This window comes from Trypanosoma conorhini (assembly GCF_003719485.1).
Source record: "Trypanosoma conorhini strain 025E chromosome Unknown Tco_14.4_contig_00202, whole genome shotgun sequence".
Taxonomy (NCBI): Eukaryota; Euglenozoa; class Kinetoplastea; order Trypanosomatida; family Trypanosomatidae; genus Trypanosoma; species Trypanosoma conorhini.
The window spans coordinates 1-23132 of NW_021704282.1; the positions used below are offsets into that span (position 1 = coordinate 1).

Consider the following 23132-nt stretch of genomic DNA (forward strand, 5'->3'; position numbering starts at 1 on the left):
TCGCGTGCCTTCTTCGCGCCCTCCCATTGGGTTGTGCCTCGGGCACATCGCAGGCAACTGGCCCCTTCGACGCTGCGTTTTTTGCGAAGTGGCGTGTCGCGGCGCCAGACGGTGGTCGCGTCATCCCCCAATAAAAATGAAAAGTGCCGCTGCCGCAAAGGAAGAAGTAAAACCCAGCACGCATCGCCGCCGAGGCAACGCCTTCTAGCTGCGGCCCTGACCCCACAAGGAGCACGCCCCGCGGGAATCGAGGAACGAGAATTTGCCAAAGCAGCCAAACGGCCCCAAGATCCCCAGGCCAGGTTTTTGCGGGAATGGCGTGCATTACAACTGTGACCGGCAGCGTGGTGCAAGGGCGTACACCGCCGAAAGCAAAAAACAGGAACCGCAAACACGTACACGCCCGCAAAATACACTACTTTGTGTGTGTGGAGTCCATGAGTGGGAAACTCATTGATGGAAAATCTTCTCCCAAACAAACAAACAAATCGGCCGCAGTCATGGCGCTGGTCCAAGTAAAAGCCAAAGGCTGCGAGAACAGTCAGAGTCATCAAGGCAGCGTCTCCCACTAGTGCACACCTCAATTGATACGGGGTCACCTTCGCGTGTAGCTGCCACATTTCGACGCTAACGCCAATAGACTCCTGGCGGCGGCTGCTGTTGCCAAAATAAGCGGCAGCACCCACAGCAATCACGCTCGCCAAAAGGCGGCGTTGAGGGTGGAGTTGAATACTCACTTTTCCCAGCATCCGGAAGGCATGCGCGGGAATCCTTAACAGCCCCACAGCTCATCGTGTGTGTCCGAGCATTTTACCCAAAAGTTGTGCCAATAGCGGGACCAGGCTATTTGTCACGATGCGACTGCACACACTCAGCAAGGCTAACCGACACGGAGATGTTGAACTGTGACACCGATGGAAATCGGCGCACTGCAATCCTCACCGTGCATTTCGCACATGAAACCATTACGCACGACTTCTGCAGTGAGGTTGAGGGCTTGCGGGAAGCTGAGCTCCAGTAAAGCCCTCTTCAGCAACCGGCGTGTGCTGGGTTGTGCCACCAAAGGCCTCCCGAAGCCCCATCAGGGCAAGCAACCCCTCCACCTTTTCCAATGAATCCTCCACCGCAGCAGAGCCTTCAAATCCCAGGTGAACGCCGCCGGCAAATGACAACCCCAGGCGCAGTGTTGGGCCTGCAAGCATTGAGGCATTGGCCTGCACGCCAAGGAAAGCCGGCGCCTTGTGAATGGCCTTCACAAGGTGCCACACAGCAACGGCAGACATCCCAGCGGCGTGGCTCGCCCTCAACCAGAGGCGGGGGCGGTGCGGGCGGGTAGTCTGTTTGTTTTTAGGTTCCCCCAAAAAGGGAGGTAAGCCCGTGACGCAGGCGCCTTGTGGCACCCGGTCCACAATCGCACCTCAGAGGCCGCCCAAGCGCATTTGCACAACCGCGTCCGGCGGTTGTGGTGTCAGGCTCTGCACAAAAACATAGAAAATACGCTCATCCAAGACGGCGCCGGTGCCGTGGCACGTGTCCTCCACAGACTTGGCAGTTGCGAGGTGCATGGGCGGCAGCTGTGCATGGCCAAACAGCCGGGGGGCTCGCGAAGAGGAGGGACCCAGGCCCACAGAGCATTTGGCATCAGCCGGCCCTGTTGCCGCCGCATCCGTCACGATGGACCCCCGAGGCAAAAACAAAACCAAAAAGGCGTATAGGGCAGGTGGTCTCACAAAACGGTGCACATTACCCGCAGGGGCGGATGCATCTGCCTCATCTCCCACTGGACGTCCGCAAGCACAAACATCGTTTACATTTCATTGGGACCGTCACCGCCCCGCTGCTGCTCCCTCGCCGAAACACACACACACACACAGTTTACCTTCACCACAAACAACTCCGAAGCCCGCACCCCCGCAATGGGGAGTTTGCCCTCAATTGCCCCGCTGCCCCTGCAAAAACACAAAAACAAAGCCCCGCCGAATAAAGCGAGGCGGCCCCCTCCCGCACGCACTCCTTCAGTCGGGAAAAGAGGAGGAGGAGAAGGAGGGCGGCGTCAACGTCTCCACAGTTTCAGGCTGCTCGCCCGGTGCGTGCAGCCCAAAGAACGCGCGGAGCAGGCGCGCACACGCCCAGGATGGCAACTCATCAAGAGACAGAAGCGACAAACATCGTTTGCTCGAGGCCCTCAGAGTCGAATTCGGCTGCACCCACTGGGGCGGCACACCAGCCAGAACGACGCCATCTGAAGGAGGAAGAATCACATCAATGCAAAAAATAAAAATAAAAATAAAGAAACATATCTTCTAGTTGAGACACTGTCAGTTGTCCGCAATCGCGGCCTCTTCAAGTGAATCATGTACGGACGAGTTTAAATGGTACATGTTTACAAACGAGACCGGCATGTAAAAGAAGAAACTAGTAAAACTTTTCGTTGCACGTGTGACGTGTAGTGACAGTAGGAACCTAAAGATTCACTGGATCACTCACCTTGCTTATGTCCTGCTATACATTCCATCGGCAGATAAGTCATTTAGACTACCAGTTGAGGCAGCTGAGCACATTCCTCTGCGCTTCGTCACACGAGTGTGTGCAATTTCCGTGACAGCTTCACTAAAGCTACATCCAAGATGTGGGTTAGCGAAGAGCAAGCAAGTATCCAACTTGATGCTAGCCAAAACTCTGCCGTTTTGAGGCAGCGAGCATCTGGCAGCTTTTTGACTCCAGTAACCAGACACGAGTTCGCCATAGCTTGGCATCAAACTCATTAAAGGAAGAAAATCGCAAAACAAAACAAAATGGTTTTACATTACTTTGTGAGAGCACCACCTTGAAGAAGCCAGGCAAAGGAAACACTAGCGCAAAACAGGAGAAAGAAAAAAGATCAATGCCAATAATAAAATAATAATAGGTGAGTGACGACGCAGCTTAACTGTAGGAGAGTACAACTCCAGGTGGAGGATGTGAGTGAAACCTGAAGATGATGCCTTCACATACAACACACCTAGACCCACACCAAGGAGAGAAATAAAAAATATATGCCTCATTAGAAACATGTTATTCATGAGAATCAAGAGAAACACAAGTACACATCAAGTTTCGATCCCCATAGGTCCCATCTATGCGGCCCACGGCAGGCCAAAATTTTTCCGTGTAGGAGTAGCTTGAAGGGAATGCAGCAGTCTTGCGGGTATACGGTCTTCCCCAGTCATCTGAAGTGACACATTTGGCCGTGTGCGGGGCATTCTTGAGAACGTTGTTAGTGATGCTCTGTTCTCCCCTCTCGATGGCTGCGATTTCCCCACGAATGGAAATAAGTGCATCGGCCAAACGATCCATCTCACGCTTGGACTCCGACTCCGTAGGTTCAACCATGAGTGTGCCTGCAACGGGGAACGCCAGGGTCGGGGCGTGAAGACCGTAATCCATAAGTCGTTTGGCCACATCTTCTGCTTCTATCATTGCTGTTTTTTTGAATGGTCGCAAATCAATAATAAACTCGTGTGCACATAGCTCCGTTGCCCCCAGAAAAAGGATTGGGTAGTGGCCTTCAAGGCGCTTCTTCAAATAGTTGGCGTTAAGAATCGCATACTCTGTGCATTTCTTAAGACCACGCGAACCGAGCATCATCATTGCCATGTATGAGACTGTAAGAAGGGATGCGGATCCGTACGCTGCTTGAGAGACTTGGCCAAAAGGTTGTGATCCACCAACATTTTGAATAAAAACGGAATCTGGCAAAAAAGGAGCAAGGTGTTGACGAACGGCAATGGGTCCCATGCCTGGACCACCACCACCGTGAGGAATGCAAAACGTTTTGTGAAGGTTAATATGGCAGACATCCCCCCCAATGTATCCAGGCGCTGTATAGCCCACCATGGCATTCATGTTGGCGCCATCAATGTAGCACTGCCCTCCGTGGTAGTGTACCATCGACGTTATGTCCAAGATGTCCCTGTCAAACAAACCATATGTACTTGGATACGTTACCATAATGCACGAGAGATTCCTTTTATGCTTCTTGCATGAATTTTCCAAATCGCTCATGTCGATACTGCCGTTGGCTAAACACTTGACTTTGACAATCGTCATTCCTGCCAAGAGGGCCGAAGCAAAGTTTGTGCCGTGCGCGCTTTCTGCAATCAGGCAAATGTTGCGATGGCCCTCTTTTTTTGAGAGGTGGTAGGCGCGAATCACACGAAGACCAGCGTACTCACCTTGAGCACCGCTATTGGGCTGAAGTGAGACGGCGTCTAAGCCGGTGATGTCCCGAATCTTTTGCTCCATGTCTAGGCACAAGGTACTATACCCGCGTGTTTGTTCCGTGGGCGCAAGTGGGTGAAGGTTGGTAAATTCTGACCATGACAGGGGCAGCATGGCAGCAGCAGGGTTGAGTTTCATGGTGCACGAACCCAACGGCACACAGCCATGCGTGAGACCATAATCCTTACGGCCAAGGCGGTGAATATACCGCATAAGCTCACTCTCGCTTTTGTACCTTTGAAAGGTTCCCTGACCAAGAAAGGTGGACGTTCTCAGCATTGGCAACGGCAACGCGCTCTTTTTTTCTGCTAGTTTGGAGAGTGCGTCAATCACAGGTAGTTTTAATCCCGCCGCCTCCAACAGCGACACGACGTGGCCCTCTGTGGTAGCTTCATCCACAGAGATGGAGACGGTGCCTTGACTGTAGTTGACAAAAATATTAATGCCCTTTTCTACACAGCGTGTCACGTAGTCCTCCGGCGTGATGCCTTTCAAATTTACGGTGAGGGTGTCAAAAAATGCGCTCGTGACCACCGCATGCCCCACAGACTCCAAACCAACTGAAAGTATTTTGGCCTTTTTATGCATCTGCCTCGCAATCTCTCGCAGGCCCTCCGCGCCGTGGTAAATGGCGTAAAACGCCGCAACGTTTGCCAAAAGCGCCTGTGCTGTACAAATATTGGATGTGGCGCGCTCATGCTTAATGTGCTGCTCCCGCGTCTGCAGTGCCATACGCACCGACGGATCACCCGCTGAATCCTTGCTTACCCCAATAATGCGTCCAGGAATCAGTCGCTTCAACTCCTCCCTGACAGCAAAAAATGCGGCATGAGGTCCCCCAAATCCTAGTGGTACACCAAAACGCTGGGCCGAGCCCACAACAACGTCGGCCCCCATTTCTCCTGGCGGTTTCACAAGAACAGAGGCCATCAAGTCCGTCCCACAGCAAGCAATCACACTGTGTTGCTTTGCCTTCTCAAACAAGGAGGTAAACTCGTGAAGCATTCCGCTGGCATCTGGAGTTTGTACCAAAATCCCACAGAGGGAAGCATCACCCCAATCAATCAGGTTGGGATCACCAATTACAACGCTTATGTTCAATGGTTCTGCTCTTGTTTTTACCATCTCAATGCAGGAAGGAAAAACATCCTTTGAGACAAAGAAGTTCGTGCGTTTCTTCCGGCCGTACTGATAAGCAAGATGCATTGCCTCCGCAGACGCAGTAGCCTGATCCAGGAGGGATGCATTGGCCACATCCATCTTTGTCAAGTCTGTAATCACAGACTGAAAATTCAATAGCGACTCCAGACGGCCTTGGGATATTTCAGCCTGGTAGGGCGTGTATGGAGTGTACCAGGCAGGATTTTCAATGACGTTACGAAGTATGACAGGTGGAGTGATAGCTTCATAGTACCCCTGCCCAATCATACTCTTTAACACTTTATTCCGTGAGCCCAGTGACCGGACAAGTGAAAGGGCATCCTCCTCGCTCATAGCCGGAAACTCTCGCAACGGGTCTCGCAAAATACTTTCTGGAATAGCGGCAGCCATGAGCTCTGAAAGACTTTCCTTGCCAACTACTCGAAGCATAGACAACGCTTCTTCCGTTGAGGGGCCAATGTGGCGATTAAGGTAACTGTTCGTGGCAGTCCATCGAACAAACGCCGACAGCGACAGGGCCGAGCGATGCAAAGAGCGATACATCCCTGTAGATGTCTGGTTCTCCCCTACGCACGCACAGCGAGAGAGCGAGAAAGAGAGGTGTCCGTGTTTTATTCGTCTTCTTCCGTGACTTGGGGGGTAACTTGAGTTGGCACTCGTAAACTTCAGCACGAAAGAAAAAGGAATAGAAAAAAAAACGACCGTTGCGCACAAAAGCTGACCCGTTGAAAACACCGACAAGAAAACCTAGAAGCAATAGCACACATACTATGAATGATTTCCACTTCTTCATCGCACACCACACACACGCACAAACACGCACTGCCACCAGTGTTTTCCCGCTCCTTAGTCTACTCTAAGTTGGGTCTTCGCTAAAGTAGGCATGACGAAGAGCGGCAGCAGCAGTCAAACGCTTTTGCGGATTCAAGCAGAGTAACTGCTGCAGCAAATCCAACGCAAAGTCGGAGGCGTCTGGAAAAAACGCACGCAGAGAACGAGGAGACTTGGGCTCAAAATGTACCTTTCCCCAATCTGGAAGCAAGACAGCTGAAGGCCAGGATTTGGGGGTCGGTGTCCCCAATACGTCAAAGATGCGTGAGAGCTGCCAGATTTCACCATCGCCTGCAAAAAATGCTCCACTGTACCCGCGCAACAGTTCTGCAAACACGCACCCGGAGGACCACATATCAATTTCCGTTCCATAGTGTCGCTGACCCAGGAGCAACTCGGGAGCCCGGTACCACCTCGAAACCACCTCGTGCGTCATGGACGCCTCCTTCTCCCACACACGGCTCAACCCAAAATCGCCAAGGCGTAGTTCTCCCTCCTCGGTCAAGAAGCAATTGGAAGGCTTCACATCACGATGGAGAACACCTTCGCTGTGCATGTATGCTAACGCCAACAGTAGCATCTTAAACAGAGATTTCGCCTTCCATGCGGGAAGCGGGTTGCTGGGACTTCTCCCCGAGAGAACGACGGCCAGATCGCCCTTGCAACGCTCCATCACCAACGCCAGGGAGCAGCCAGCAGGAAATATTTCATACGTACGGATAATAAAGGGGTGAACCAAACGCATGGCAACGAGTAGTTCTCGCGCCGTAGGATGTGGAATACCCTCATCAAGACGGGACATGGTAAGAAATTTGATTGCAGCCGGCATTCCAGAGTCTTTTACAACTGCAGCGCGAACAACACCAAAGCGGCCCTCACCAATTGGGGCCCCAATGATATACCGATCCATTGCAAGTGGCAAATCCTCTCACTCTCTCTGCTTCTTCTCTTCTCTCTCCTGCGACTACGACCGCTCCCTACATCATCTTGAGTACATGAAGTAAAGCACGAGAGGCCACTCCTGCAGGAAAACATGGACTTTTAGTACCAAGCAATTAAGGCTCAGTCAAGATTCATCCCAAATAAACACACACACACATACACACATTCCAGGAAGCACTAATCTCAGCTTTAAAAAAATGCCTTTGTTTCATTTAAAAGTTTCCCTTCTTGTTGTATTGATTCCTTCAACCTTTTCACTTGCTGGCTTGTTAGAAATCTTTCGCGCATTCAAGACTTCTGACTCCTTCTTCATGAGAGGAGCTGCCGCACCAGAATACATCTTTGCCCGAGCAAACAGACTTACCCTTGCCGTCGTGGCTTTCTCAGAGCACACTTTCGCCTCGTCAGTGCAGTGTTGTTGTTGTTGTTGCTGCTGCTGCTGCTGCTTTTCCTTGGCATTTTGCGACGTGGCTGTGGCTGCCTCGCTTCCACCTTCAGCCGACGCTTTTGCCACGCTCTTCATCCCGGCAAAAGGAAGTGGATCTACAGTCACGGTGTCCGAGGCAAAAAGATCATCTATCCCAAGGAGCACGGCCTCGGTGCCCGTGTGCAGTGCAGCATCCCGAGACGCATCCACAGAAAGAGGCTCTGGAGATGCTCTCGCCAACAATGACTGACTAAGAGAGTTCTTTTTCCGCAGAAGTTCATCGCGCAGCTTATTAAAGTTCGGCTTATCACCTCTTTTGGTTAGTGCCCGTGAAACAAGAGGGCGAGTTACCCGTTGACGCACTGCGTCAGGAATGCCGCGGTCTGTCCCTACAAAGTGGTTCGTTCGATACGTTTTTAGCTCCGCAAAAGACTCGCGCGGACGGCCCACCCCTACCTCCTCCCTCCGCGGCCAAAATCGATCATACCTTTGCCTCTTACCACCGAGATATGGCTGCGGGGCTTGGTCGTCGTCTCGCTCGCCGTCGCCGTGCTCACTCTCCCCTGAATCATCCTGCGGCGAGGTCGTCTCAGGCGGGGTTGCCCTTCGAGAGATTGTAGCCGCGTCTCCCGCGGCACCCACCACCTCGCCACTGCGAAGGGGTCCGCCGTCGCCAACGCCTCGTCTCGCCCTTTTAAACTCCTTTAGAAACGCTGCTACGTTCATTTGCCTTCACAAATAAGAAAAAATGAAAAAAAAAGGCAAAACGAGGATTGCGGCGGGAGAAGGCCCTGACCCCCAAAATACCCATAAAAAACGAGGAAAGAACGGGAGACATCACACAGTTTGGCCGGTTGCGCCCAGCTTCCTCCGCTGCGGAGAGGTTCCTTCACTCACTCACAGTCTCGCCCGAAGAACAAAACAAAAACAAAAAAAGTGTTCTCGTGAGGCCTCTGCGACGATCAACAGACTCTCGTTGGAAGCTAACAAAACGGCAATCCTTGGGGCCCCGCAACCACAGCACCCTCCCACTTTGAGCGTGCTGGTCGAAGGGAATTTCAGGCGGGAAAAGGCGTCTGGAAAACAACAACAAGAAAAATAAAAAAAAGGTCTGTACTCGCACTGGCATCCAACGCGGTATCGTTGGGAAAAAAAAACGAGGCACAGGCAGGGGAAGAGCGTAAAAGAATAAGACACCAAATTCGGTTATTTGGCCCTATCTGGCGTCACCTCCTTTCCATGCGCTTTTGCAAAGAGAATGCGGGGCATGCAGACAAATTCTTGTAGACACTGTGGAGGGTAAGCCCACGCAAGGCATGCGCGCACTGGCATCGCAGTTACCTGAACGAAAGCCCCACTGAGTTCTGCATTGGGCTTCTGCCTCGATCGGGGTGCACCAACGCATCCAGAGGTGCAGCTTTCCAGGATCCGACACGAGAAGTTAAGTAACACAACTCAGAAGCAGAAATCAAAAAAGGGGCAGAAAGACAAGGAACAACAAAGGTTCGTTTTCCGGTCGCCTTAGCGAGCATCCTTGGACATTTGTCTTTGTCCGCCATGCAAAAAAAAAAGAGAATACAAGAAAAAGCAACATTTCGCCGTGAAAAAAGAAAAGAGAAAAAACGTCAAAAACAACCATAGAATACACACGCGTCGAAGGGGGAAAAAACACCGACATAAGCAAAAAAACAACAACAACAACCTAACACATCACATCTTCTTTATACTCACTGCAGAGTTCACTGCGGAAAAATCCTCGAATAAGATCACCATCGTGCCCCTGCTGCAGCTCTGAAATAGGAAGAGTAGAAAGGACCAAATGTTTGCAGTAGGACGCCACATCCATCGCATTGGCATCGCTGTCTATGATAACGGATTCACTTGAAAACCTCAATTTCTGCAGTAAAATATCTCGCTCTGAAGCGCTAATAGACTTGAAAGCGCCACTGTCCAACCTAAAATAGGTATCCAGCAAGCGTCTAGCAAGCATCAGCATGGTTTCCCCTTCACTGATTGTAACTAAAATTACTTGGTACCTTGTAGCTGATACATATATAAGCACATGCACAACATCCGAGTCTTCGTAATATCTAAGATTATCTTGCAGTGCGGCGAGAAACGCTAAGCTACTGGTGGGTTGGCCGTCATCCACAGAGGAGTATACACCTGCAACGGCGGCCGAAACATGCTCGTCTTCCGATTCCGCGTCGTCAACGTCATCCTCCACAGCAGTGTTATCCGTGGCGCGTGGAATTATCCCGTGCTGTGGCGTCAGAAAAGTAGCCGACGCTGCCTCAGAAGATTGAGCGGTCAAAGGATCGGAGTCACAGCTGCAAGCATTTGCATCAGCCGAGTGAAGCTGCTGAGTTTGAGCTTCGTCGCAACTCCGACTTGCATTCGGCTGTGCCGTTGAGAGCAATGACAAACATGTGCGGCAAACCCGTCGCGCCCTCGTTTTATGCAGCTTCTGTAATATAACAAAGGAACTCGAGCATGAGTCGCAAAAAATGCCGCCGCAGTAGCGACAGTGGTGACGCCGGCGACCAAAATTAAATTTGGCCCTACATATTTCGCACTCATGTACAGCACTATCAGACTTCCATTCGCCCAATACAGAAAGCCTAGCAGCCATTCTGCCGGGGTCAAGTTACGGTGAGTTCAACGTCAGACACCACTTTAAACAACTAGGTACTTCTGCGCTAAACAGTACGGTATAGCAAACAAATCAGTTAAGAAAAAAATCAATGTAAATAAATGACTATATGAAATGTGCAGCTGACACCAGTTATACATAAATAGACATATATATATATATATGAGAAATAAAAAGAAATTTCTGGGTTGCTGTTGCGTTTCACATAAATTGTCACTAGCGGCATTTGTTGCATTGTCTCTCAGGGTCGCAGTGACTCATCAGCATCCTTCTTTTTGGGAATGGAGGACACTGGCACCCAAGAAACATCCGCCTGAAACGGTGAAGAAGCATCCTCGCTGTCACTTCCGCTAATTGAGTCCTCAGGCAGAGGACCCACTAGCTTCGAGGGGATGCCAAGATGCGAGAGTTCGTGAAAGAGCTCAACACCGCTGACAGTGTCACCGGCCTTACCTGCCTCTTCTCGCTTCTCGACATGCGCAAAGGCTTGTGGTTCTCGAGCAGCACTGCTGAAGGTGTCGTACCCCAACACTAGGTTTCGCCTATGAACCGCGTCATGTGCTCGCCTATGTACATCAAACGTTTCAAGTGTCACAAGTGGTTGAACAAAATCCGAAAGAGTTACAGCGGCAGTCTCGTTGTGGTCAGGTTTCACATACGTAGCATACTCCTTGTCCACTGCTTGGCTAAGGTCGAGAGCAAATTCCGGCAGTCGCTCGGTTTTATACTGCCTCGAGAGAAACACAAATGGACTACGGAGTGGTTTCACGTCAAATGCAGATGCCATCAAAAACAACTTTGGCAACGGGGCAACCCGGTTAACAAACGCTGGCATCACAGACGCGTGCTCCTCCACGAGGCCAACCGCCTCTACAACTGTTTGCCGCTCACTGAGCCTGGTCATGATTTCGGGAAAAAGCAGTGACTGCCTCGTACGAAGTCGCTCCAGTCGTTTCTTGGCACGATTGTTGCATATTAGCATGCGAAACATCGCCAGAAGTGGTGCAAGGATCACAGCGCGTCCCTCCAGACTCGTCGTCTCCACGTGCACGGGCTGGGCCTCGTCCACGCAGCGAGTCTGAGGTTCGTATGAAACGTGGTCGTCCCAAGCCTCCGTGCGCCTGTTCACAGATGCAAGGTGCCGCTCCAACCTCATCATCTCCGTCCGTTTCACACGGCGATCAGTAATGGACGCTAGTTCCTCCTCGGACGGCGTAGGGATTCCTCTTCGCAGCACAATTTTCACCCCTTGCAGCTTCTCTATTGCCGCCTGCTGGCCAATCCGGTCAAGCAGATACGCCTGCTCCGCATCGCCACTCGCCAGAAGGGCCCCACGCCCCACCTCGTCCCCCTCAGCCATTCTGCTCCAAGAGGGGGTTGTGGAGAAATGGGCCAATGCTACACGTAAGCAGCTACACGTACATATGTGGGGACAAGGCATGCATGGATGCAACGACAGAAAAAAAAAATAGTAATAATTAAAAAATAAAAATAAAGAGTGGGCGAGGGCGACGAGGTGGACGCAGGACAAAAATGAACGGCAGCATCCCGCGGGGGTGTAGCAAGACAAACGATTAAACTAAACTAAAAAAAAGATGTCTCTCAAGAACTGGAGGTTGGACTCCAACAGAGAGGAGAGGCCGTGTCAAGGACAAGCAGGCGGGAGTTGGGCCACCTTTTCTGGAGACTGCTGTGAATTCTCCCCACTACTCCCTCCACTGCCACTCCACCTCCGGTGAGGAGAAACAGGCCGCAGACAAAAGGCCGCTGCGTATACCTGTTGCAATGCATCACAGCTTCTTCAAGAATCGCGAGTATGCACTGCGACACCTCCGCCACTAAAGGCTGCGGCGATGTTGACGCTGAAGCGGCCTCAGGCGAACTCGCCCACCCCTCCACCGTCAGGGCAAGTAACTCTCGCATGCCACTCCCAAGGGCAATGGCCTCTACCACCGGGATCGAAGAGAGAATGGGAACAACGCGGGTGGCTTGGTAACCAATGTCCACCACGCAACCGTCGTTCGCCCCCTGCGCCTCCAGCAACCAAGAAAAGGCATCTACAACTCTTGACACTCCATTCCACGAGGCTGAAGCAAACCAACGCGAGACATACTGCGCAAACAAAGTGGAATCGCCAGGTGAAACTAGTACTTCAATCTCCTTACAACACGCGAGTATACTCGCAGTGGAGCACAACCTTCTCAGGAACGAATCCAACACCATACTCGTCGATGTCAAATCAAAGCGCTGCTTGAGTTGCCGAACACCTACGGGTGTCTCAAACACGCGTCTGCCAGGGAGGTCACCGCCAAAATAGACCTTGGTAAAGCAGCTACCAATGTCAAACGCTACCGATGTCATTAGGCTGACGCCGAGTCCAGTTTTCTGCCTTGCCTATAAAGAGAAGACACACAAGCACACTGGCGGCAAGATAAAGGGAGTAATTGCGAAAGAAGCAAATGAGGGGGAAAAAAAAAGAAGGCTGGGGCTGAAAAGCAAGAGCGCCAAGAAAAAAAAAGATGACAATACACGCAGTAAGTTTTTCAGGCTATCATCTTTTACTTGCCCTTCCTTGTTTGCTTTTTAGTTATCATTATTAGCAGTGGTAGTAGTATGAAAAAAAAAACAAGGAGAGAAGAAGGGCCACGGAGACTCGCGCGGTCACTGCCACAAGGCGTCCCATCTCCCACCCCTGTTTACATGCACGCACACACGTTAAAAAGGGAAAAGATGCATGCATGTCTCCTGAAATTTGCCGTCGCTAGGCTTTGCGAAGGTGTGACCCCTTCCTCCGCTTACTAGGCATTGCTTTTATCGGCTCTGCCGCTTCAACGCTTGTGGGGGGCAGAGGATTAAACATGGGAAGCGTGGTACTCAGCACCACCCTGGTGCTACGCGGCTTTACAGGCGGTGGGATATGATTTTTCAGTATGTCGCGCTCCCTCCTCCGACGTCCATGAATGCTATCTACGAGGGTGCGTTCCATCTCCGACGGCCTTTGCCGCTTCGACTTCTTCCGCTTCACGCGCTGCTTGCCGCGTCTACCGGGCATTGTACCACGGTGGTCCTTTCTACAGAAGACTCACAAGAACAACTAAGACCCAACGAAAACAGAAACCCAAAGATGGAGATGAAGTGAGGCCGAGTAGGGGAAGGGAGGACACGGATTAACCATGACTTCAAAGGGAAAGAGAGTGAATAAAAAAAAGAAAAGAAACATGGCACCATGCATCAAGAGACACCCTCGTTTTCTTTTTGCTTTTGTTTTCACAGCTGCAATGCAATGATTTGAAAACGCATTAAAGCCTTAACAAAGTAGAAGAGAGAAGGGGAGGGGAAAAAAGCACAGAAGGCATATGTAAGTGGGTATGTCTACACAAGGTCTACCAAAACATTAAGAGCGTATCTCTGCAGTAAATATGGCGATTCACATAATGCCCTCTGGTGCTGAACTTCAACACACATTATAAAAAAAAAAAATTAACATTTGTTCACAGGAAAGAAGTAAAAAAAAAAACGCAAAAGAAAAAAAAGAAACGGAAGTCAATGCATATAGGTGTATTTCGGTAATAAGATAGGTTTTGTGATATTTGTGCTGTCAAACCCTGCCTCAGGTCAGGCACGCCTGCACGAGAGCGGGGGTGGTCTCGTCAGAGTATTTCCAATCAATGCGAATGGGATGGAGCGGGTCAAAGAGGACGTAGCGCTCAGGGTCCAGCGCAATGGTCCGAAGAATGCGAACGTAGTTGGCGGTATTTAGGGTTTGAAAACTACGCGATTCCCCAAGCGCTCGAAAGGCTTCATTGCTCAGTCGCGGACTGCGTCTGCTGCCATCAGAAGGCCCTGTAAATGAGAACAGCAACTGCTGAAACTCCAAAAAAGCCTCGTGACGAATGATATCTCGCTCTTTATCCGCCTTCGTGTAGCAATGCAGAAATTTTTTCGATACCATACGCAGTTCGCCGGCAAGCATCAGTTTGCTGAAACCAAGTTTCTGATGTTCCTCCTCTGAATACTTTACCAGCACCCAAAAATGGTAGTTGTCGGCAAAAAAATGTGCAAAGAGAGACCAATTTTTGAATCGTCTCATGCCATTATTATAAAAGGGTAACTCGCGCACAAGATTCTGCACATGTGAAGACGGAACAGATCCGGAGAGGTCGTCATTGTCGATAACTGCCATGACATGCTCGGCAAGAAGTAACTCTGCTGGCCACGCCGCCACCTCACCCTCACGGAGATTTTTGTCCAGAGAAAAGCGGAGCTGAATGGTGTAGGGTACTTCCTCAACAAACACGGCGGAGTCCACATTTTCACCGGACGGCATTAGCGGTCCAAGGTAGTGTACTTTACCACATGGTAGAAGAACATGGCCAACCGTTCGCCCCTTTGCATAGTCACTTAATTTACCATCTCCTAGCCTCATGGTGAACGACAGCTCATACAGCCCATTATAGCGTCGTGCGGCGTGTTGAATAGCAGATGTGTTGATGCATCGCGTTACAGGCGAAGTCAGAGGAAAATCGCCTTCAACGGACAACGTAATTCCCTCGCAAGGTTCATCATTTATGAGGAGAATGACAAAAATTTCGCTTTGATGGTTATAATCTAAGCGCATGAGACGGAAACGCAATCCAAATGGCGAAAAGCAAAAATTAAGACAAACTCCTAGACCTATAAAGAAAAATAACAACAAAAGCAATAATAATAGTAGTAGTAGTAGTAGTAGTAGTAGTGGTAAAGACGCAAAGGGAGGGAAGAGGCATATTCAGTGCAGCACATCAATAAAAAGATAATAATGTACTTGTACGTCGCAAAAGAGAAATAAAGTAGACGAGGTTTCTAGAGATGAAAGACAAAAAAACAGGAAACAGGTGTAAGTACTGCACATCATCGTTAAGCACACCGTCTACGTATTCCGCCCTCCATCCTCCCTACATTGCACGGTAATGACAGTGCAAGCAAAACTACAAGGGCATTTTTTTCAAGTTCGCCCAAAACAAATTCATTCTCCCAAAGTCGCTGCGCGTCCTTAACACTAAGGAGGAAAACATAAATGCAAAGAACACGCCACCGACGAATCCCCAGTTACGCAGTTCTATGGCACCTGCCTCCCTTTTCTCCACAAATTTGGGTCCAATATACTCATCATACGTGCACTTCGCAAGATACGGGATACCAAAGTAGTACACTGGGACTCGCTTGCTCGCAGGCAAATAACACTTTGGCAGTATCAGGCTGAGAGCCGCAAAACCGGCAAACGCACCATTAGATGTCGCGGCGCAATCAAAGCATGTGTTGGTCTTTGTACTGCTCAGCTGACATCCAAACAGGTAGGCAAAACTGCTGACCAGTCCTGAACCAGCGTAGAGTGCAAGACCCGATCTCCATCCAATAACATCCACAACGGGTTTTACCAGAAACCATGACGCCAAACAATTCAACACCGCATCGCCGAGAGTATGGACGTACACGCACGAGAGCGGGTTGGGGAAGAAGCTCGAGCACTTGGTCAGAAACACGTCTCGCATCACCATCGGTTTGGGGCTGCGCAGCATGACCGGATTGTCAGCATAGCTCCCCTTGTGGTAGAGATAAAACAGCATCTGGTCGGATGACAGGGCCATCGCATAGAACATCGCGGCATTGCTCCCCCCAGAATGAAGCGTCATCAGGAAGAAATGGGGGCACGCCGCGTCTGCGCCAAAATCCACTTCCGCACGAAGAGTGAGAGGGTGAGAGAGCGCACACACACAAAAGAAAAAGCAAAGGGCAACATCACGGCGTCGAGAAAGCCGCAAGAGAAAGAAAAAAGAAAAAAAAAGCACGAGGAATACGTGCTACACAATTCAACGCGATGCAAGAAAATAATTCAGCTGGAACGGTTGCAAATTCCCAAGAAAAAAAAAGCAAAAAGACTATCCACCATTTCACGGACGGAGCTTCCCTAACACTAACATTGGGCAGGGCACATGTGGGTGGGAGAACCACCGCTACAACACCCACACAGAGAGAGAGAGAGAGAGAGAGAAAGAAAAAAAAAAAAGGAACTCCCACGGTCGCCTTTGTTGTTCCGTCTGTTTTCTTTTCATTAGTTCCTGCTTTGCCGATTATATCGCCTTTACTGGTCCCCCGACACCCACGCCCCCTGCCGTTTTGAAAAACAAACCCATGCATCATTCCTTGTGAGGAGTGCGAGAAGGACGTTGTAGGAGGCTGAATGAAAGCGGTCATACAAAATCCACGCCGCAATGATTTCCCTTCATTTTCTTCTTTTACTTAACTCGTCTTGATTTGTTTCACGACTTCCCAGCATGAGAGCCGCATAAGTGGGCAACGCGCTGTGGTACCAAATTGCAGTATCAACCCCACACACGAGCAGCTCACAGCTTGTGACATGTCAGTTGGGTACTGTGGGCAACAAGCTGGTTGTGTATCGTTTCCTGTGTGGCATTAAAGTGCATAAGCGTAAATATAGGAGTCTTTTTGAAGCGAGCACCCTCGGAGTTGTGCACGGCCTCAACACCGTTGAGCAACGGCACATCACACACCACCACCGCCTCAACCACCGCGGCGCCGACAATTTCTTCGGTGAGCCGTAGGACGGAGGTGAGGGACCGGCCGGTCGCAATGAAGTCATCTGCAATGACAACGCGAGAGTCCTTCGAAAGACTGCCGTTACGAATGGAAAAAGATGGGGGCAGGTATGTGAGGGCTTTGTCCTCGTGGACAAAAGAAGACGGAAACCGTTTTGTCACTTGAGCGAGTACAAAAGGAATGCCAAGTTCAAAAGCCAGCGGCGCTCCAATGACGTACCCGCGAGACTCCAAGGAGAGAATGTGCGTCGGCCCGGCCTTGCCCATCGCACGGTACCGCTCCGCCAAGAACCCAATCACCTTCTTGAAGAGGAGCGGCCTCTCAGTAATGCTGCTGACGTCGAACAATTGGGTGACAGTGCCATGCTTTGAAGACAGTACTTCGCCAAATACATTTGCGTAGAGCTCCTTAGATAGAGGGTGCGATTCCGAAAGTACAAGATGCTTCGGAGAGCGTTCAACAACCGCCATTTCAACTAGGAAAAATCAAATAAACCAGAAACTTTGAAAAGAGCCGCCGAAAGAAAAAATTACAGCAATGAGCCAACAGAAAAAAAAAGCTTCAATAGCTCTTATCACCTCCTACAACGCTCATCCAGACGTGCACATGTACGCACACACACACACACACACCCAATATATATATATATATATATATATATATAAAGGCAAAAACTCTCCATCGAGCACAACCACGTTGTGGGCATAAAGAGGAAGAGAGAATTATGTAAGCGGCAGTGACTCCCTTTTTATTATCCACTGGAGGATTGTCGCCAGAGCACTTCTTCAAATACCATGAACAATATATATATTACCCCATTTGATTTTCGTATTGGCGGTCCTTAGATTCCCCTGTCCTTCCCTCTTTCTCTCTCCCCCACGCAGCAGCTCCCCCTTCCTCACGGTTAATCCACTACACATTGCCGGCGCAAGCACGTACATTTAAAAAGCAAAAAAAAAAGTTTGTGTCGACATTATCAGGTTTTATATCAATGCATGGACATTGGTCTCCACTATCCTCCTCCCAGTTTTATTCCATCGTTGTAAAGGAAGAAAAAACAACGGAAAAGGCAAAAGACATGCACGGTCCTGGCTATTGCGTGGTGCGCAAAAGCCAGCTAGAGCCTGCTCAGCGCCTCGCGATAGCTTATGGTCCGAGGACCTTCGTAGCCAACCACATCACCACAATTCGCATCGGTTAGTGCACTTTCGTCCACAAGTGTAAGGAATGGGAGCTGGCTGAAGCGACCATTTCCGTAGGAATGTGAGAGCTGTGCTCCCTTCAAGAATGTAAGTCCAAGAATCGCAAAGAACTCAAGAACAGTGGCCCCAGACGCCTCAGCAAGCTGCAATCCTGACAAAGCCGTCCCTCCAGTGGCCAAAACGTCATCGACAAGAACAACACGTGAACCTTTGCCAATGCTTCCAAGGCGTACGGTCATAACCTCTGGGTTCTTTTCCTTGTATTCCTTCTCAAAGGGTTCACTGGAAATGAGGACGCCGGCGTTCTTCCCCGCTTTTCGCAGGAGCACAAAAGGCACACCAAGCTCCACAGCTACCATTGGCCCAAGAAGAAACCCACGCGCGTCAAAGCCCAGTATGTGCGTCGGCGGTTCTGGAAACTTCCTGTAACGATCCACGAGAAAATCGCGTATCGCACGCATTAGAGCCGGGTCTTCTGTAATACTCCCCACATCGGCAAACTGAGGAACATCATGTGGCGAAAACTTGGGGGAGTACCAACGATATGCCCTTTGAATCTGCCCCCACAGAGGTGAATCCGGTGAAAGGGTAAAGCAATAGGGAGCCACTTCCTTAAGGGGCATTGCTTGTAAACACCGCAAGTATTTCAAGGTGAGTCGTTTCGTCTATGCGGTCCACCAGAATGCCAAAATCAAAATAAAACAAAAAAAATAGAGGGGAAAAAAATAATAGTAATCTTGGTATAAAAAACAACAGCACACCGCCCATACGTCACACACACACTCTCCCTCTCTCTGTGTATGTGTTCAGCGAGACTCACCGAGGTCGAGCACACACACCGATGGAAAGGAAGAAGAACGCAAGCACGACCCAAGACCGTCTTCTCCCGCAGAAAGGCACCCTGTGTGTGTGTTTGGTTTTTTTTTTTTTGGGGGGGGGCGCTTAACAGCAGCGTGCCACCCGATCCTTTTCAAGACGAAGAACATGCTCAACATCGTCATCGGAGATCCTCTCTCGACCAAAACTCGCCGCACAGGCGCGCATAAGTGCGGCAGCCATGGAAAAGGAATTGTTATGAATAAACGGATCGTGGTTATTCCAGGCTGGCTCCGACTTCGAAAAGTCGACCAACTTGTCAGCCAAGCGACGCGCCTGGGAAGTGCCCTCACAGTCAAACCCTCGACGGACGCACCGCACATGCGAAAGATAATCACGCACGTCCTTCGCCGAAATATTTGCGGCGTGCGTTGCGGCCATTGGAAGCTCCGGCAACCATCGCACGGAGGTGGCAAGTTGGAGGGCGTCAATTTCCTCCGAAAGCCTCACTGTAGAAAGAGCAAGGAAGCTGAGGTCAATGGGCAGTTCATGCACCTGATAAGGGTATTGAAGCGGAAGCACCTGCTTATGTATTACGGTGAAAAGAGCGTCATGCAAAGCACTGCTTGCCTTTGAAACGGCCTGGCAATCTAAAGTCACGTGCGTTCCGTTAGCCAACTGCAAAGCACCGGTGCGAAGCACATTCGTCATGTGATCCTGTCGGGGCGCAATGCGAAGATCGACGCTTGACAACTGCGACGCGGCAAACAGCACCTCACCTACGGGCGCAATGCTGCGCATAAACGATGACCACGCCTCGGGGTCAATGGTTTGCGCTTCTACGCGGAGAGGAATATCACCAATAGGTGTTGCACGCTCATGCGTGATGACACGGGCGCATAGATGCAAAAGAACGTATTCAGCAAGTAGGGCATCGCCTTGACAAATAGTGTTTGCCAAATAAAGCACAACCAGTGAGCGCTTACTTTCAAAGTAGTGTGATGCTAATGGACGCATTGGGGCAAAAAAAACATGTCTCCACGATATGCATGTCATCCGCGAGAGCAGCGACGGCGGAAGTTGCTCTGCATGCCAGGAAGCAAAGGCCCCAAACTCGTCGGCTGGATCCAAACTCTGAGAGCCGGTGGCTGCCAAGTCATCGTCCAGGAAACCAAAAAAGTCCACGACATCGTTGAGCTGCAGCCGGTTGCCGTCGACAGCGGAGTGCTGAATCACCGTTACGACACACGCCGTGTGAAGTAGTCCACTAAGAGGTGGGTGTGGGAGATTGAGCTTCTGGTAGAGCGGTACATTTAACATTGATTGAGGAACCTCACCGCATCTGGATGCCGGTTCCTGACGAGGCTGTTTGGAGTCACGCTCCACGTCTGAGTTTTGCAGTTGCCGATCAGGCCGCTCCCGGCGCTTGCGATCGCCGGAGGTGTGCCCCGGAGCTGGCAGGTTGGAGGCGGCAGCTCGTTCCTCGCTCTGCCCCTCCGGTGGGGCGTCGTAAAAGTAGGAGTTGCCGGGCACAGGAATGACGTAAAGGAGGGTGGCCTCTAGCATCGTCGTGTTTTCATCCTCGGTGCCACCAAAGAAGTCCAAAGAAGAGGCCCGGTATAGCGAGAGGTTTGGCTCCACCTCCTGAATCATGCCCCGACAACGGCACAACTGGCCAGAAACACGTTGTAGGGCACACGGCGGGAAGACATCAGGCACGGGTGGCACGGACTCCGACGTCTGCAGCTTGTCGAGGACATGGTGGTGCACAAACGCCAACGCGGCCCCAACATCATTCAGCTCTTCCGCCTTATCTCGAATCAGTTTGCCGACTTCCGCCTGGCAGCATCCAACATCCATTAATGCTTAGGCGTCGCTAAAAAGTGACCAAAAAAAAAGAAGTCTGGGAAGAAAAGCGGATACTCCACACGGAATATCTGTTCGCCATTGAAGCTGCGCAAACCTACACGACTGCAGTTTTCTTTTTTAATTGCATTATTATTGCGTTCTGCAGATGAACCCCTTTCATATGAAGTGGGCGCGGGGAGGCGCAAACGCACACCATGCACCGCCCTACAAAGATCCCCAGCAAGACATATACACAGGTAAAAAAAAACGTACATGATAATAAACAGCAATAGATTAGCAAGCACATGCATCGACAATTTGTTTAACATGTGGAGCGCTCACCAGCCATTCCATCACCCTCGCGACAAAAACTTCATCTCCACGTTGAAAGGGTTCATACCGCTTGAGTAGCGCAGTCAAAAGTTTATGCGCCTCCCGGAGTGCATCCTTCCACGTCTGCAGTTTGTCCGAAACTTCCTCGTCACGTTGACGAAGCACATAGCTAAGTGTCGCGTCATCTAATGCCTTCCGACGCAAGGCCTGGTCTAGATTCATCTCCTGGCGTTCCTCCAACTCCCGCAAATATTGAGTCAGTAGAACAGAGAGCGCCTCGTGTTGCTCACCCATGCGAGAGAGTTCCTGCGACTTGGAAAGGTGACGTGACATCCATCCCTCTCTCTCCAGCGCGGCCGTGGCGCTCTCCAACATCAACTGCTTCAGTTTTTCACATAACTCAGCCTCGCTTCGCACTTGGTTGAGAAATTGCTCCAGCTTACTAGACAATAGGCGTTGATGCAATTCATCGTGCAGTCGCCAAAAACAACTCCTTTCCTGCATGCAGCGGCATTGCAGCTCCACAATCGCATCGCGCTCGAGCAACATAAACACCTCACGTCGTCTAAGTATCTCCTGCCACACACCGCACTCCCGCTGGGACCTCCGGCTCTCTGCCCTCAGTTCCGCCACGAATTGCTTCGCAGAAGCCAACTCGCGGTCTATCCCCCATGTAGCGCTCCAGCTCCTTCTGCGTGGTGTAAAGGCTGTTGCACAGCTGCTGAATGACACGTTCCTGCTCAGCCTCCCTCGTCTTGCTATGTTCCTGTTCACCGGCAAGAAGGTCTTCCATGTCAGAGACCTTCTTCCTCAGACCGGAAAGCTCCAAATCGTGCATGCTCCGGGCGTCCGCAAGCAGTTTCTCCGCCACCCGTACCTGGTTCTTGAGAGACTCGTTTTCTTTAAGAAGATAAAAAGATTCTCGTGCGTGAACCTCACGCTCGAGTTCACGTGACGCCTTCATGTCGGCCATGCTCTTCTGCAGATCAATGATGATACGCGAGAGATCGCCTTCACGGGCAAGGGCCTCCTGCGTTTCATTAGAGCGCATCTGCATCACAAGCGCATACCGTTCCCTCAGTCCACCATTGTGCACCATGGTCTTGCGGGGCGCATGTACAGCTTCATTCTCCCCCTTTGGCGGCTGCCGCGGGCGACACACGTTGGGGCCTTTGCGTGCGCCCGCCTCCTCGTCGCCGCCTCGCATTGCTGTCAAAACGTGGCCTGTGAGAGCCTCTCGTGCGGCAGGTTTCGTCTCTGGCCTTTTCAGCGCGAGATGCCGAAGGACTTCAGCCCTCCCCTTCGCATCGCATGCTGTTTGCAGTTGCTTGTGTGGCTGCGTCCCCTGCAGCTCCATTCGACATGCAAGATTGTTAGTATTATTTTCTTCTTCGTCTTCCGTCCCCACCAGCGAGGCTAACACGGGAAAAAAGTGAGGAGAGATGCACTCATACGAAAAATCGGGGGGAAGCAGCAAAACGACACGCACACACCCACATCAACTCAGGAGAGAGAGAGGGAGGGGGGGGGGAAGCGCCAACAACGAAGGCAGTACCAGTCAACAAGGAAGTATAAAACAAAACAAAAAGAACGAACTAAAAAAATTAAAGAAAAACAGAGAAGCTCAACTTAAATCATGCGGGCGAGGAAACGGTTGATGAGGGTGTCGCGGTTGCCGTAGTCACCGCCCTCAACAAAGTGGCGACGCTTCTGGCGCATGCCACCGGTGGGCGGCGACAGCTTGAAGGGCCACATTCCGTTCGTCACGGTGCGGAAGTGCTTGCCCGCGGTGTAGATCTGGTTCACGATGTCCTCGGCGCAAACAATGTCCTCGTTGTTGTACTTGTCCTTGATCATCTTGTTGTCGGCGATCTTCACGCGCTGGCCGTTGACCTTCAGGTGCCCACGCTTGTACACCATCGCACGGACCGTGCGCAGGGAAGGGTAGCCGTACGCAATGTAAGGCTCCACGGCACGGAGCATGTTCTCCATCGGCTTGTTCAGACGCACGAAAACGGTGTTGAAGATCTGGCGCAGACGCAGGAGCTGAAGGATCTTGCGC

The 23132-nt window shown here is 50.9% G+C and overlaps 16 protein-coding genes across 16 annotated transcripts, besides 14 other annotated features; all 16 read right to left on the reverse strand.

Annotated features, from left to right (window-relative positions):
* On the reverse strand, nucleotides 1–749 carry Tco025E_04099 (uncharacterized protein; the record flags this gene model as incomplete). The annotated part of the gene is made up of 1 exon (XM_029371011.1): nucleotides 1–749. A coding segment is annotated over one exon (749 nt), but the record flags the coding sequence as incomplete, so codon positions are not given.
* A 216-nt stretch (nucleotides 750–965) lies between these two features.
* On the reverse strand, nucleotides 966–1283 carry Tco025E_04100 (uncharacterized protein; the record flags this gene model as incomplete). The annotated part of the gene is made up of 1 exon (XM_029371012.1): nucleotides 966–1283. The coding sequence occupies one exon, from the start codon at nucleotides 1281–1283 to the stop codon at nucleotides 966–968; it is 318 nt and encodes a 105-aa protein (XP_029228955.1).
* Nucleotides 1284–1856: 573 nt separating this feature from the next.
* Nucleotides 1857–1873: a microsatellite.
* A 155-nt stretch (nucleotides 1874–2028) lies between these two features.
* Nucleotides 2029–2047: a microsatellite.
* A 1007-nt stretch (nucleotides 2048–3054) lies between these two features.
* On the reverse strand, nucleotides 3055–5964 carry Tco025E_04101 (putative glycine dehydrogenase; the record flags this gene model as incomplete). The annotated part of the gene is made up of 1 exon (XM_029371013.1): nucleotides 3055–5964. One exon carries the CDS (start codon nucleotides 5962–5964, stop codon nucleotides 3055–3057), a length of 2910 nt encoding a protein of 969 aa, XP_029228956.1.
* Nucleotides 5965–6216: 252 nt separating this feature from the next.
* Nucleotides 6217–6244: a microsatellite.
* A 33-nt stretch (nucleotides 6245–6277) lies between these two features.
* On the reverse strand, nucleotides 6278–7162 carry Tco025E_04102 (protein kinase; the record flags this gene model as incomplete). The annotated part of the gene is made up of 1 exon (XM_029371014.1): nucleotides 6278–7162. The coding sequence occupies one exon, from the start codon at nucleotides 7160–7162 to the stop codon at nucleotides 6278–6280; it is 885 nt and encodes a 294-aa protein (XP_029228957.1).
* A 15-nt stretch (nucleotides 7163–7177) lies between these two features.
* Nucleotides 7178–7210: a microsatellite.
* A 128-nt stretch (nucleotides 7211–7338) lies between these two features.
* Nucleotides 7339–7359: a microsatellite.
* A 43-nt stretch (nucleotides 7360–7402) lies between these two features.
* Nucleotides 7403–8347, reverse strand: Tco025E_04103 (uncharacterized protein; the record flags this gene model as incomplete). Its single annotated transcript, XM_029371015.1, has 1 exon — nucleotides 7403–8347. The coding sequence occupies one exon, from the start codon at nucleotides 8345–8347 to the stop codon at nucleotides 7403–7405; it is 945 nt and encodes a 314-aa protein (XP_029228958.1).
* A 938-nt stretch (nucleotides 8348–9285) lies between these two features.
* Nucleotides 9286–9323: a microsatellite.
* On the reverse strand, nucleotides 9324–10253 carry Tco025E_04104 (putative zinc finger protein; the record flags this gene model as incomplete). The annotated part of the gene is made up of 1 exon (XM_029371016.1): nucleotides 9324–10253. One exon carries the CDS (start codon nucleotides 10251–10253, stop codon nucleotides 9324–9326), a length of 930 nt encoding a protein of 309 aa, XP_029228959.1.
* Nucleotides 10254–10407: 154 nt separating this feature from the next.
* Nucleotides 10408–10455: a microsatellite.
* Nucleotides 10456–10515: 60 nt separating this feature from the next.
* Nucleotides 10516–11634, reverse strand: Tco025E_04105 (uncharacterized protein; the record flags this gene model as incomplete). The annotated part of the gene is made up of 1 exon (XM_029371017.1): nucleotides 10516–11634. The coding sequence occupies one exon, from the start codon at nucleotides 11632–11634 to the stop codon at nucleotides 10516–10518; it is 1119 nt and encodes a 372-aa protein (XP_029228960.1).
* Nucleotides 11635–11735: 101 nt separating this feature from the next.
* Nucleotides 11736–11769: a microsatellite.
* A 107-nt stretch (nucleotides 11770–11876) lies between these two features.
* Tco025E_04106 (uncharacterized protein) lies at nucleotides 11877–12635 on the reverse strand (the record flags this gene model as incomplete). Its single annotated transcript, XM_029371018.1, has 1 exon — nucleotides 11877–12635. One exon carries the CDS (start codon nucleotides 12633–12635, stop codon nucleotides 11877–11879), a length of 759 nt encoding a protein of 252 aa, XP_029228961.1.
* Nucleotides 12636–13771: 1136 nt separating this feature from the next.
* Nucleotides 13772–13810: a sequence feature (A-rich).
* Nucleotides 13811–13884: 74 nt separating this feature from the next.
* Nucleotides 13885–14892, reverse strand: Tco025E_04107 (uncharacterized protein; the record flags this gene model as incomplete). The annotated part of the gene is made up of 1 exon (XM_029371019.1): nucleotides 13885–14892. The coding sequence occupies one exon, from the start codon at nucleotides 14890–14892 to the stop codon at nucleotides 13885–13887; it is 1008 nt and encodes a 335-aa protein (XP_029228962.1).
* A 90-nt stretch (nucleotides 14893–14982) lies between these two features.
* Nucleotides 14983–15010: a microsatellite.
* Nucleotides 15011–15241: 231 nt separating this feature from the next.
* Nucleotides 15242–15946, reverse strand: Tco025E_04108 (putative serine protease PepD; the record flags this gene model as incomplete). Its single annotated transcript, XM_029371020.1, has 1 exon — nucleotides 15242–15946. One exon carries the CDS (start codon nucleotides 15944–15946, stop codon nucleotides 15242–15244), a length of 705 nt encoding a protein of 234 aa, XP_029228963.1.
* A 336-nt stretch (nucleotides 15947–16282) lies between these two features.
* Nucleotides 16283–16309: a microsatellite.
* Nucleotides 16310–16657: 348 nt separating this feature from the next.
* Tco025E_04109 (adenine phosphoribosyltransferase) lies at nucleotides 16658–17341 on the reverse strand (the record flags this gene model as incomplete). Its single annotated transcript, XM_029371021.1, has 1 exon — nucleotides 16658–17341. One exon carries the CDS (start codon nucleotides 17339–17341, stop codon nucleotides 16658–16660), a length of 684 nt encoding a protein of 227 aa, XP_029228964.1.
* A 140-nt stretch (nucleotides 17342–17481) lies between these two features.
* Nucleotides 17482–17506: a microsatellite.
* Nucleotides 17507–17535: a microsatellite.
* A 453-nt stretch (nucleotides 17536–17988) lies between these two features.
* Nucleotides 17989–18696, reverse strand: Tco025E_04110 (putative Adenine phosphoribosyltransferase; the record flags this gene model as incomplete). The annotated part of the gene is made up of 1 exon (XM_029371022.1): nucleotides 17989–18696. One exon carries the CDS (start codon nucleotides 18694–18696, stop codon nucleotides 17989–17991), a length of 708 nt encoding a protein of 235 aa, XP_029228965.1.
* A 319-nt stretch (nucleotides 18697–19015) lies between these two features.
* On the reverse strand, nucleotides 19016–20749 carry Tco025E_04111 (E2F target protein 1; the record flags this gene model as incomplete). The annotated part of the gene is made up of 1 exon (XM_029371023.1): nucleotides 19016–20749. One exon carries the CDS (start codon nucleotides 20747–20749, stop codon nucleotides 19016–19018), a length of 1734 nt encoding a protein of 577 aa, XP_029228966.1.
* A 282-nt stretch (nucleotides 20750–21031) lies between these two features.
* Tco025E_04112 (uncharacterized protein) lies at nucleotides 21032–21619 on the reverse strand (the record flags this gene model as incomplete). Its single annotated transcript, XM_029371024.1, has 1 exon — nucleotides 21032–21619. One exon carries the CDS (start codon nucleotides 21617–21619, stop codon nucleotides 21032–21034), a length of 588 nt encoding a protein of 195 aa, XP_029228967.1.
* A 16-nt stretch (nucleotides 21620–21635) lies between these two features.
* On the reverse strand, nucleotides 21636–22427 carry Tco025E_04113 (uncharacterized protein; the record flags this gene model as incomplete). The annotated part of the gene is made up of 1 exon (XM_029371025.1): nucleotides 21636–22427. One exon carries the CDS (start codon nucleotides 22425–22427, stop codon nucleotides 21636–21638), a length of 792 nt encoding a protein of 263 aa, XP_029228968.1.
* A 216-nt stretch (nucleotides 22428–22643) lies between these two features.
* Nucleotides 22644–22687: a sequence feature (A-rich).
* A 12-nt stretch (nucleotides 22688–22699) lies between these two features.
* Nucleotides 22700–23062, reverse strand: Tco025E_04114 (60S ribosomal protein L7; the record flags this gene model as incomplete). Its single annotated transcript, XM_029371026.1, has 1 exon — nucleotides 22700–23062. The coding sequence occupies one exon, from the start codon at nucleotides 23060–23062 to the stop codon at nucleotides 22700–22702; it is 363 nt and encodes a 120-aa protein (XP_029228969.1).
* Between the last annotated feature and the right edge of the window lie 70 nt (nucleotides 23063–23132).